The sequence below is a fragment of the Oncorhynchus nerka genome, linkage group LG23, assembly GCF_034236695.1.
Source record: "Oncorhynchus nerka isolate Pitt River linkage group LG23, Oner_Uvic_2.0, whole genome shotgun sequence".
Classification (NCBI taxonomy): Eukaryota; Metazoa; Chordata; class Actinopteri; order Salmoniformes; family Salmonidae; genus Oncorhynchus; species Oncorhynchus nerka.
The window spans coordinates 52,737,329-52,749,828 of record NC_088418.1 but is presented as its reverse complement, the minus strand read 5'-3'; the positions used below and the strand labels follow the sequence as shown (position 1 = coordinate 52,749,828).

At 43.7% G+C, this 12,500-nt stretch overlaps 1 protein-coding gene across 16 annotated transcripts in view; it reads right to left on the bottom strand.

Annotated features, from left to right (window-relative positions):
* The window catches only part of LOC115119253 (CUGBP Elav-like family member 2), a 262,492-nt gene that overhangs the window by 76,730 nt on the left and 173,262 nt on the right, over positions 1-12,500 (bottom strand). For all 16 annotated transcript variants that reach the window (XM_065008230.1, XM_065008228.1, XM_065008242.1 and 13 more), the window contains one exon: positions 1,176-1,258. In XM_065008230.1, coding sequence (XP_064864302.1) covers positions 1,176-1,258 — 83 coding nt within the window. The remainder of the gene's footprint in view (positions 1-1,175; positions 1,259-12,500) is intronic.

Below are 12,500 nucleotides of genomic sequence, written 5' to 3'. Positions count from 1 at the left end.
TCTGGGGAGGAATGGGTTGTGGGTGAAGTAAGCAGATAGGGTCGTTAACCTATGGTTGAACCGACGAAACTTAGCTCTGGGGTGTTTTAGATAAGGCAGTGAGTGCATTCCTAGGTTTTCTGTTAACTAGAACTGTCAGCTAAGTGGTTATCGATAATGGTGAGGAGTCAAGAGTTAATTCAGTTATGTTGTGTGTCCTGTGTGTGTGTTAGTGAGTTGGAATGAACTTTTGAACTTGCTTTATTCTCAGTCGGGAGTAGGTGATTCATTCTAGAAGCAATGAAATGTCGTCATATTTTGTATATAAACTGTTGTTCGTGGTAACATGGTAGCGCGCTCCGAGAATAAATACTATTATCTAGTATTGATAAGACTGGTCTCCGTCTATTTTATGCAAACAAGAATCTTACAAATTCTCATAAAATAGATTTAAGTGAATTCAATTAATGAAAACATATTGGAATAATGAAATGACGTTAACAGTTACATGCCTGGGGAGGGACAGAGGGAGGAGGAGTTGGCAGAGGGACAGAGGAAATTAGGGAGGGCGGTACTTTCACATTCCCCTAATCCCTCAAATGTTTAGAGCATGTGACGTATCGTATCCATCCTCCACCCTCATATCCACTCTCTCTAACCCAATAGTTCCATCCACAAACCAACAGAGGAAATACAGTGTGCAGACTTCCCTTCCCTCTAATTAATATGCTTCCAGAGCCTCAGAACAGCCAAGGCTGCAGCCTGCCAACACCCCAAGCAGGAGTAACCGTGGCCCAGGGGCCTGTTAAACCCAGAGGAGCAGCTAGAGACTTCCAGAACCTGGGAGGGGAAGCGAGACAAAATCCTATTGATCATCTATCACTCCACTGTGTTTAACATACACACAGGGACAGAGGACAGCAGCAGGAGTCTGGTATTGGAAAGGCCCCTACAGCACACACACTCACACAGAAATATATTCACACACAGAATATATAATGTAGTCATACACAAATAAGCTTCTAAATGCAGTTAGTGACACAGTAAAGGCCTACACACACACACACACACACACACACAATACAGACAGCCACAGTGTGTGACGTGACAGTAATGGGAGATATGCCCTGGTAATCACTGACACTGCGTGACAGACGGGCAGCGTGGGCCGAGGAGAAACGAGAACACACACTCACCCCTGTTAAGGTCTTTATGTTATGCAGTGCATTCTGGGCTTCAAGGGCAGCTTTCCGTGTGTAAAACGTGACAAAACAGCACCCTGGGAGAAGAGAGGGGGAGAGACAGAAAGAGAGAACATGTTAAGTAACCAAAAAAGTGTTCTTAATTAATTCATATAGTTTTACGTCACCTGCAAAAGTAGGCTCAAGGAGAAACCAGCTTAGCATTTAAATGCAGAAAACATTCACGATTTTAAAACAATTCACTATTCATGACTTGAGTAACATTACTTCAGAATGACAGAGACACATCAAATATAGAGAGAAGGGGTCGAAAGGTGGAGAAACAGGAGCCAGAGAGAGAACGACAGAGAAAGGAAGGAGAGAGAGAGAGAGAGAGAACGAGAAGGAAGGAAAGTCATTATAAATGAAATAGTCATCTCCAGTGTAGGTAGCAGACAGTCCAGCTGTAGACCATTAAGCCACAGTCAGCAGTATAAGGAGCAGAGGAACTGCTGAGTCATGTAGAATCACTGCTTCACACACATTTACAGTGTTCAATTCTTCATTTTCTGAGACGTGTGTGAATGACTAGTCCTGCTGTCCATCCATCTCACTTCCGTTATGTTGCCCAGGTACCATGTATTTTTAACCCTACACCCTCAGAGAGGAATTGGTAGTGTGCATTGGAGCTTGCCTTGCAGAGGGGTTGATGATTGCATTCCATTGGAAAAGTCTTTTCATACGGTGTTGTCTGTGTTTGGGATGGTTAAGGTCTTGGCCTAGCATGAAGGGAGTGCACTGTGATTTCCATAGAGTAGGGCTTGTGTATGGGCAGGTTTGAGCTTAGTGTAACAGTAGTAGTCTATATTACAATTCCCATAGCGTATAGCCTGTGTATAGGAGGGGTTAGCCTAGCATTAGCTGTGTGTTGTGATGCCATTGGTGTGGGGCCTGTGTATGGACAGGTTTGAGCTTCGTATTAGCACTGTTGTCATTCCCATAGTGTAGAGGCTGTATGGAAGGGTTAGCCCAGAGTCTGGCAATATATGTGTATTGTGGTTCCCAAAGCACACAGCCTATTTAGCTCTTATTGTGTTATCATAGGTATGGGGGTTAGCGTGTTAGTGGTGTGTATTGTGAATCCCTAGCATTAGTGTTGTATCAGTGTTTAGCATTAAGGTCTTAGCCTAGCGTAGGCCTATTGTGATCCCCATAGGGTAGGGCCTGTGTATGGGATGGTAAGTGTAGCAGTAGTGGTGTGCATTGTGATTCTCATAGGGTAGGGCCTGTGAGGGCTAGCGATGCGGCCTGTGGTTGACTGTCCCTGTTGGTGTGCTGTCAGGAAGAGGATCAAAGAGCAGAGCATAGTTCTCACACACTAAGGCTGTGTTTAGACAAGCAGACCCATTTTTCCACTAATTGGTCTTTTGACCAATCACAGCAGGTCTCTTCACATCAGATCTTTTTCACATCAGGTCATTTTCGGTGCGTATGTGATTGGTCAAAATAATCATTAGTAAAAAAATTTTTTTTTTTAAAGATCAGAATTGGGCTCATGCAAAACACATGCACAAAACTAGCAGTAGTGTACTCAATGCTGTGTTCGAGACCACCTAAAGCCAGACCGATTTAAGACCGAGACCGGAGGAGGGGCGAGACCGAGTCAAGACCGAGTCAAGACCAAGACAGGAGGAGGGGCGAGACCGAGTCAAGACCAAGACCAGGAAAGGAGGAGGCGAGACCGAGTCAAGACCAAGACAGGAGGAGGGGCAAGACCGAGTCAAGACCAAGACAGGAGGAGGGGCGAGACCGAGTCAAGACCAAGACAGGAGGAGGGGCGAGACCGAGTCAAGACCAAGACAGGAGGAGGGGCAAGACCGAGTCAAGACCAAGACAGGAGGAGGGGCGAGACCGAGTCAAGACCAAGACCGGAGGAGGGGCGAGACTGAGTCAAGACAGAGTCAAGACCAAGACAGGAGGAGGGGCGAGACCGAGTCAAGACCAAGACAGGAGGAGGGGCGAGACCGAGTCAAGACCGAGAGCGGAGGAGGGGCGAGACCGAGTCAAGACCGAGACCGGGAGGGTGACGAGGGGTCTGAGACAGAGTCAAGACCGAGACCAGAAAAATGTGAGTCAAATTAAAGACCATGATTGTAATTTTGTCAAATCACCACCATAATAAGATTTCAAAATGTCCAGTATTTCTGTGTTCATATTTCAGAACAATATAGATTCTTTAGACATTCAAAAAAGTGAAGAAATGCATGTTGAGGAAAATAGAGCCATTCTACAAATTAGTACTAACCCAAATACAGTGGGGAACAATGGGCCTTCAAAGAAGGGATAAGGATTTATAAAATAATGATTATAAATAATGATGTTCTGATTTAATCTCGTCAATTTTTGTTGGTAATGGAAGGGTTAACACTGAGGGTTAACACCAATTAGGATTTTTCTTTGCTGTCTCTGGGGAGATACATCTAGCTAGCTAAGTCAGCCATTGGCTATGCCATCAGAAGCTAGATAAAGGCATATGCCATTCAACTGTATTAGGGCGAAATTTGTGTGGAGTGACAGTGGAATCAACCAATCACATTTTGACTTAATGGGTGGGACCATTTTTACAAAAACGTCTGCCTTCTTGAAGGCCAGCAGGTGTTAACAAAGAGGATGTTGTTGTGAATGTGTTAGTTTTCTCTCTTTCCAAGAATAATGAGCATCATCTGGTGAGTGGAACTGTATTATTTTATTCAAGCGCGTTTGTGGTGTTAGCCATCTCTTTGAAAATAACTTGGGTGTGTGAAACATTGTTGCATTTAAAGTGGAACGGACAGCATTTTAGTAACATGAAATCTTATTAAAATCTGTTCATCTACACCACCAGGAAGAATGACACTTTAAAAAAAAAAATCTGACAAGTGACCACTTAGATATGGTCATATTCATAGATTCTTAGAATGTTTGGTTATTACATACAGTAAGGCATTTGTGAAAAGTCTATAGCAATATAGAGTGGGAAAGTGACCGTGAGTTTGGACAATTAATAGACTCTGCAGTAAATACAACCAAATAAAAATATCTGTCTTGTCCAGGACCGGAGTCAACACAGGCCGGTGCACTATAGCCAATCAGAGCTACAGTAGGCCTTTATACAAACAAGCCATTTGTCACAGTGTTTACAGTCAGTAGGACCTTCCATCATTCACACTGAACTGGACTGTGTGTTTACAGTCAGTAGGACCTTCCATCATTCACACTGAACTGGACTGTGTGTTTACAGTCAGTAGGACCTTCCATCATTCACACTGAACTGGACTGTGTGTTTACAGTCAGTAGGACCTTCCATCATTCACACTGAACTGGACTGTGTGTTTACAGTCAGTAGGACCTTCCATCATTCACACTGAACTGGACTGTGTGTTTACAGTCAGTAGGACCTTCCATCATTCACACTGAACTGGACTGTGTGTTTACAGTCAGTAGGACCTTCCATCATTCACACTGAACTGGACTGTGTGTTTACAGTCAGTAGGACCTTCCATCATTCACACTGAACTGGACTGTGTGTTTACAGTCAGTAGGACCTTCCATCATTCACACTAACTGGACTGTGTGTTTACAGTCAGTAGGACCTTCCATCATTCACACTGAACTGGACTGTGTGTTTACAGTCAGTAGGACCTTCCATCATTCACACTAACTGGACTGTGTGTTTACAGTCAGTAGGGCCTTCCATCATTCACACTGAACTGGACTGTGTGTTTACAGTCAGTAGGACCTTCCATCATTCACACTGAACTGGACTGTGTGTTTTACAGTCAGTAGGACCTTCCATCATTCACACTGAACTGGACTGTGTGTTTACAGTCAGTAGGACCTTCCATCATTCACACTGAACTGGACTGTGTGTTTACAGTCAGTAGGACCTTCCATCATTCACACTGAACTGGACTGTGTGTTTACAGTCAGTAGGACCTTCCATCATTCACACTGAACTGGACTGTGTGTTTACAGTCAGTAGGACCTTCCATCATTCACACTGAACTGGACTGTGTGTTTACAGTCAGTAGGACCTTCCATCATTCACACTGAACTGGACTGTGTGTTTACAGTCAGTAGGACCTTCCATCATTCACACTGAACTGGACTGTGTGTTTACAGTCAGTAGGACCTTCCATCATTCACACTGAACTGGACTGTGTGTTTACAGTCAGTAGGACCTTCCATCATTCACACTAACTGGACTGTGTGTTTACAGTCAGTAGGGCCTTCCATCATTCACACTGAACTGGACTGTGTGTTTACAGTCAGTAGGACCTTCCATCATTCACACTGAACTGGACTGTGTGTTTACAGTCAGTAGGACCTTCCATCATTCACACTGAACTGGACTGTGTGTTTACAGTCAGTAGGACCTTCCATCATTCACACTGAACTGGACTGTGGACCTTCCATCATTCACACTGAACTGGACTGTGTGTTTACAGTCAGTAGGACCTTCCATCATTCACACTGAACTGGACTGTGTGTTTACAGTGTTTCCATCATTCACACTGAACTGGACTGTGTGTTTACAGTCAGTTTCCATCATTCACACTGAACTGGACTGTGTGTTTACAGTCAGTAGGATCTTTCATCATTCACACTGAACTGGACTGTGTGTTTTACAGTCAGTAGGACCTTCCATCATTCACATCTGGATGTCAGTAGGACCTTCCATCATTCACTGAACTGGACTGTGTTTTACAGTCAGTAGGACCTTCCATCATTCACACTGAACTGGACTGTGTGTTTACAGTCAGTAGGACCTTCCATCATTCACACTGAACTGGACTGTGTGTTTACAGTCAGTAGGACCTTCCATCATTCACACTGGGACTGTGTGTTTACAGTCAGTAGGACCTTCCATCATTCACACTGAACTGGACTGTGTGTTTACAGTCAGTAGGACCTTCCATCATTCACACTAACTGGACTGTGTGTTTACAGTCAGTAGGACCTTCCATCATTCACACTGAACTGGACTGTGTGTTTACAGTCAGTAGGACCTTCCATCATTCACACTAACTGGACAGTACTGTGTGTTTACCTTCCATCATTCACACTGAACTGGACTGTGTGTTTACAGTCAGTGTTTACAGTGGACTGTGTGTTTACAGTCAGTAGGACCTTTCCATCATTCACACTGAACTGGACTGTGTGTTTACAGTCAGTAGGACCTTCCATCATTCACACTGAACTGGACTGTGTGTTTACAGTCAGTAGGACCTTCCATCATTCACACTGAACTGGACTGTGTGTTTACAGTCAGTAGGACCTTCCATCATTCACACTGAACTGGACTGTGTGTTTACAGTCAGTAGGACCTTCCATCATTCACACTGAACTGGACTGTGTGTTTACAGTCAGTAGGACCTTCCATCATTCACACTAACTGGAACTGGACCTTCCATCATTCACACTGAACTGGACTTTGTTTACAGTCAGTAGGACCTTCCATCATTCACACTGAACTGGACTGTGTGTTTACAGTCAGTAGGACCTTCCATCATTCACACAGTAGGAATCATTCACACTGAACTGGACTGTGTGTTTACAGTCAGTAGGACCTTCCATCATTCACACTGAACTGGACTGTGTGTTTACAGTCAGTAGGACCTTCCATCATTCACACTGAACTGGACTGTGTGTTTACAGTCAGTAGGACCTTCCATCATTCACACTGAACTGGACTGTGTGTTTACAGTCAGTAGGACCTTCCATCATTCACACTGAACTGGACTGTGTGTTTACAGTCAGTAGGACCTTTCATCATTCACACTGAACTGGACTGTGTGTTTACAGTCAGTAGGACCTTCCATCATTCACACTGAACTGGACTGTGTGTTTACAGTCAGTAGGACCTTCCATCATTCACACTAACTGGACTGTGTGTTTACAGTCAGTAGGACCTTCCCTCATTCACACTGAACTGGACTGTGTTTTACAGTCAGTAGGAACCTTCCATCATTCACACTGAACTGGACTGTGTGTTTACAGTCTGGGACCTTCCATCATTCACACTGAACTGGACTGTGTGTTTACAGTCAGTAGGGCCTTCCATCATTCACACTGAACTGGACTGTGTGTTTACAGTCAGTAGGACCTTCCATCATTCACACTGAACTGGACTGTGTGTTTACAGTCTTTCATCATTCACACTGAACTGGACTGTGTGTTTACAGTCAGTAGGATCTTTCATCATTCACACTGAACTGGACTGTGTGTTTACAGTCAGTAGGACCTTCCATCATTCACACTGAACTGGACTGTGTGTTTACAGTCAGTAGGACCTTCCATCATTCACACTGAACTGGACTGTGTGTTTACAGTCAGTAGGACCTTCCATCAGTAGGACCTTCCATCATTCACACTGAACTGGACTGTGTGTTTGGACAGTTTACAGTCAGGACCTTCCATCATTCACACTGAACTGGACTGTGTGTTTACAGTCAGTAGGACCTTCCATCATTCACACTGAACTGGACTGTGTGTTTACAGTCTGTAGGACCTTCCATCATTCACACTGAACTGGACTGTGTGTTTACAGTCAGTAGGGCCTTCCATCATTCACACTGAACTGGACTGTGTGTTTACAGTCAGTAGGACCTTCCATCATTCACACTAACTGGACTGTGTGTTTACAGTCTCCTTCCATCATTCACTGAACTGGACTGTGTGTTTACAGTCAGTAGGACCTTCCATCATTCACACTGAACTGGACTGTGTGTTTACAGTCAGTTTCCATCATTCAGTGAACTGGACTGTGGACCTTCCATCATTCACACTGAACTGGACTGTGTGTTTACAGGCAGTAGGACCTTCCATCATTCACACTGAACTGGACTGTGTGTTTACAGGCAGTAGGACCTTTCATCATTCACACTGAACTGGACTGTGTGTTTACAGTCAGTAGGACCTTCCATCATTCACACTGAACTGGACTGTGTGTTTACAGGCAGTAGGACCTTCCATCATTCACACTGAACTGGACTGTGTGTTTACAGTCAGTAGGACCTTCCATCATTCACACTAACTGGACTGTGTGTTTACAGTCAGTAGGACCTTCCCTCATTCACACTGAACTGGACTGTGTGTTTACAGTCAGTAGGACCTTCCATCATTCACACTGAACTGGACTGTGTGTTTACAGTCAGTAGGACCTTCCATCATTCACACTGAACTGGACTGTGTGTTTACAGTCAGTAGGACCTTCCATCATTCACACTAACTGGACTGTGTGTTTACAGTCAGTAGGACCTTCCCTCATTCACACTGAACTGGACTGTGTGTTTACAGTCAGTAGGACCTTCCATCATTCACACTGAACTGGACTGTGTGTTTACAGTCTGTAGGACCTTCCATCATTCACACTGAACTGGACTGTGTGTTTACAGGCAGTAGGACCTTCCATCATTCACACTGAACTGGACTGTGTGTTTACAGGCAGTAGGACCTTTCATCATTCACACTGAACTGGACTGTGTGTTTACAGTCAGTAGGACTTCCATCATTCACACTGAACTGGACTGTTTTTACAGGCAGTAGGACCTTCATCATTCACACTGAACTGGACTGTGTGTTTACAGTCAGTAGGACCTTCCATCATTCACACTGAACTGGACTGTGTGTTTACAGTCAGTAGGACCTTCCATCATTCACACTGAACTGGACTGTGTGTTTACAGTCAGTAGGACCTTCCATCATTCACACTAACTGGACTGTGTGTTTACAGTCTGTAGGACCTTCCATCATTCACACTGAACTGGACTGTGTGTTTACAGTCAGTAGGACCTTCCATCATTCACACTGAACTGGACTGTGTGTTTACAGTCAGTAGGACCTTCCATCATTCACACTGAACTGGACTGTGTGTTTACAGTCTGTAGGACCTTCCATCATTCACACTGAACTGGACTGTGTGTTTACAGTCAGTAGGACCTTCCATCATTCACACTGAACTGGACTGTGTGTTTACAGTCAGTAGGTCCTTCCATCATTCACACTAACTGGACTGTGTGTTTACAGTCTGTAGGACCTTCCATCATTCACACTGAACTGGACTGTGTGTTTACAGTCAGTAGCAACAGCGTGACTTTAGATCATTAGAACGCATTCACCAAATGCCACAAAATACACCTGAATGGATTTCTGCAAATATGTAAATACCACAGGAGTCCTGTTACATTTGGGGACTTTACAGTCCTATTGAGCAAACAACTATGAAACGGTAGGCTCTCTCTCCCCCAGTTATGCACATCAACAACTAATACTAGCCAGAGCAAGATATCCTAAAATCTAACGAAGGAATTTTCCTTTTCAGCTAGTTGGCCGTCAAAATTGCACTGATAAACGATGGGGAATTGTAGCCTCCACATTCTTATGCAGCTTGCCTACCAATGCATGCTTGTCCCAATCAAGCACCCAAGCTAACTGGCTAAAGTTACCTAGTTTTCTACTTCCAGACACAAATGAGACAACAACTCACTCTGACCATTTTACTCACCTTGACTAGCTATGACCTTTTTCCTACTTTTACTTACACGGTCATATTCAGCGAGTGTTGGCCATTCGTCAATTCATTAGTTGTTCTGCACTATGGCACACTCAGACGAGAAGGCTCTGAAATCAGAGTAGATGTTTTTATTTATCCTCTAAGCAAGTCAGTTAAGAACAAATTCTTATTTACAATGACGGCCTACACCAGCCAAACCCGGACGACACTGGACCAATTGTGCGCCACCCTATGGGACTCCCAATCACAGCCAGTTGTGATACAGTCTGGTTTCAAACCAGGTTGTCTGTATTGACGCCTCTAGCACGGAGATGCAGTGTCTTAGATCATTGGCCCACTTGGGAGCCCAGATAGCCAGAGGGAATTTGCGAATGCAAGATATATGCTAACTGGAGTTGTTCTTGCTAGCTCACCAAATGACACCTGCATCTCTAGCTGTGTACAGCCACTGAAAAACGATATGAGGGGAAAAAGTCAGCTGCTCACCCACTCATGACATCCTCCTAGCAGCTAGCTTGCTATCTATCCAGCTAACGTTAGGCTCTGTGTTTTTAGCTTGCTACATAAATAGATATTCTAGCCTACTAGCCACGTTATAACCGACTTGTGATCATTGCCCTTGCTGGTTTGATTGTATTTACATTCCCATCCTTAGCCTACATTCGTCCATTTTTTGTCCAGAATATTGAGTCATTGAAACTGAAATCCCAAATGGAGGCAGTAAACAATGTCCCAGGCCAGCTGTGATTTACAACCTGACAACAATATGTTTTGGACAACCAAGAAATGTATTGGTGAATTATATTAATCATGCATTGAACTGCATCCATCTATTCTGCCAACAACTCTGTCATGGAATTATTTGTTTTAAAACCTCTCATAAAGAGGGTTTTGTAGCTTAAACTGGGAATTTGATATTTTTGACTGATATTATGATTTTCTGCTCGTTTCATATCTGCAAAGTAGTTACAACTCTGTCAGTTCCACTTTAAACTTTAGGTCACCGGTTACTTTGTGTGCTAAACGTGAAATGTTTTTTTTGCATTGGGAAGTAATAGTCAATTGGGAAATGCTTAATGTTTTGTTTTTGTATTTTTATGAATGGGACCTACTGGTTTATGGACTGCTTATCCTTTAACATTGCTGTGTTTGACTGCTATCTTTCCATCGGCCCTATGCAGTGGTTTCTGGAGAAGTAGGAAAACAAATAGTTCTCAAACCAGCCCAGCTGTAACGGCGGTTGGAAGGAGTGGAGGACCAAGGTGCAGCGTGGTACATGTTCATCTTTATTATTTGAACTGAACACTGATTAACAAAAATAACAAAGAGAACGAGCGAAAACGAAACAGCTCTGTCTGGTGCAGAAAGAAACAAAACAGAAAACAACTACCCAAAAAAAAACATGTGGGGAAAAAGCTACCTAAGTATGGTTCTCAATCAGAGACAACGATAGACAGCTGCCTCTGATTGAGAACCACACCGGCCAAACAACAAAGAAATACAAAACATAGAAAATGAACATAGAATGCCCAGCCTAGTCACACCAGCAAAGGAAAGGCATCCCTTTTCCCTCTGTTTTTCATGAGTTTTCCTGCAGATTTTAACTCTCAAAATCAAAACATGTTTAAATAGAAAAATATACTAAAATGTGATTTTCTAAGTCCACAACAATGCTTAAACTACATCAATCTGATTGGGTGGGCCTGTCAGGGCCTGGCTCCCCATTGGGTGGGCTTCTGTCCACCCAGGCCCACCCATGTCTACGCCCCTGATGCAAACAGCGCATGTTGACAATTGTGCATCACAAATAGCCTACTAACCAACACTTCGGACATAACTTTTTCATTACCTGGTTTACATACCCATTGTTGCCTTAGTTAGCATTGACTGGTAGATATCATAAGTTGAAATGTCTTACCTACCCTATCCGCTACCGATGTCATTCTTCTGTGAGCTGCTCCTTGCCAAAACACGTTGAGCTGCACACTTCCTGCCTACACATGCTACTCCTCTGAAACTAGGCTATGTGCACGGCACACAAGAATAATGTATATTTCACGTGCTTAGCGATTGTCAGGGCTACTTTATGCATGATTTCTATTGTACTATGTAATTGATAAGTCGTATACCTCCACTACACTACTTTGATACGCATCAGTAGGGATTAAGAAGTCAGTGTACGCAATGCCCACTGACAAAAGTGTGTATACAGTTTATACCCGCGTATAGGCCCCCTACACCACTGGCCCTTTGTGTTTTATAAAAAAGTCCACCCTTCTACATGAGTGTACTAGTATTACAGTTGCTGTCCTTTCAGAATCACCAACCTGTCACACACTGAAGACCTATAGGTTCACCACTGTCACACACTGAAGACCTATAGGTTCACCACTGTACTAACCTGTCACACACTGAAGACCTATAGGTGCACCACTGTACTAACATGTCACACACTGAAGACCTATAGGTTCACCACTGTCACACACTGAAGACCTATAGGTTCACCACTGTACTAACCTGTCACACACTGAAGACCTATAGGTTCACCACTGTCACACACTGAAGACCTATAGGTTCACCACTGTACTAACCTGTCACACACTGAAGGCCTATAGGTTCACCACTGTACTAACCTGTCACACACTGAAGACCTATAGGTTCACCACTGTACTAACCTGTCACACTGAAGACCTATAGGTTCACCACTAACCTGTCACACTGAACCTGTCACACTGTACTAACCTGAAGACCTATAGGTTCACCACTGTACTAACCTGTCACATACT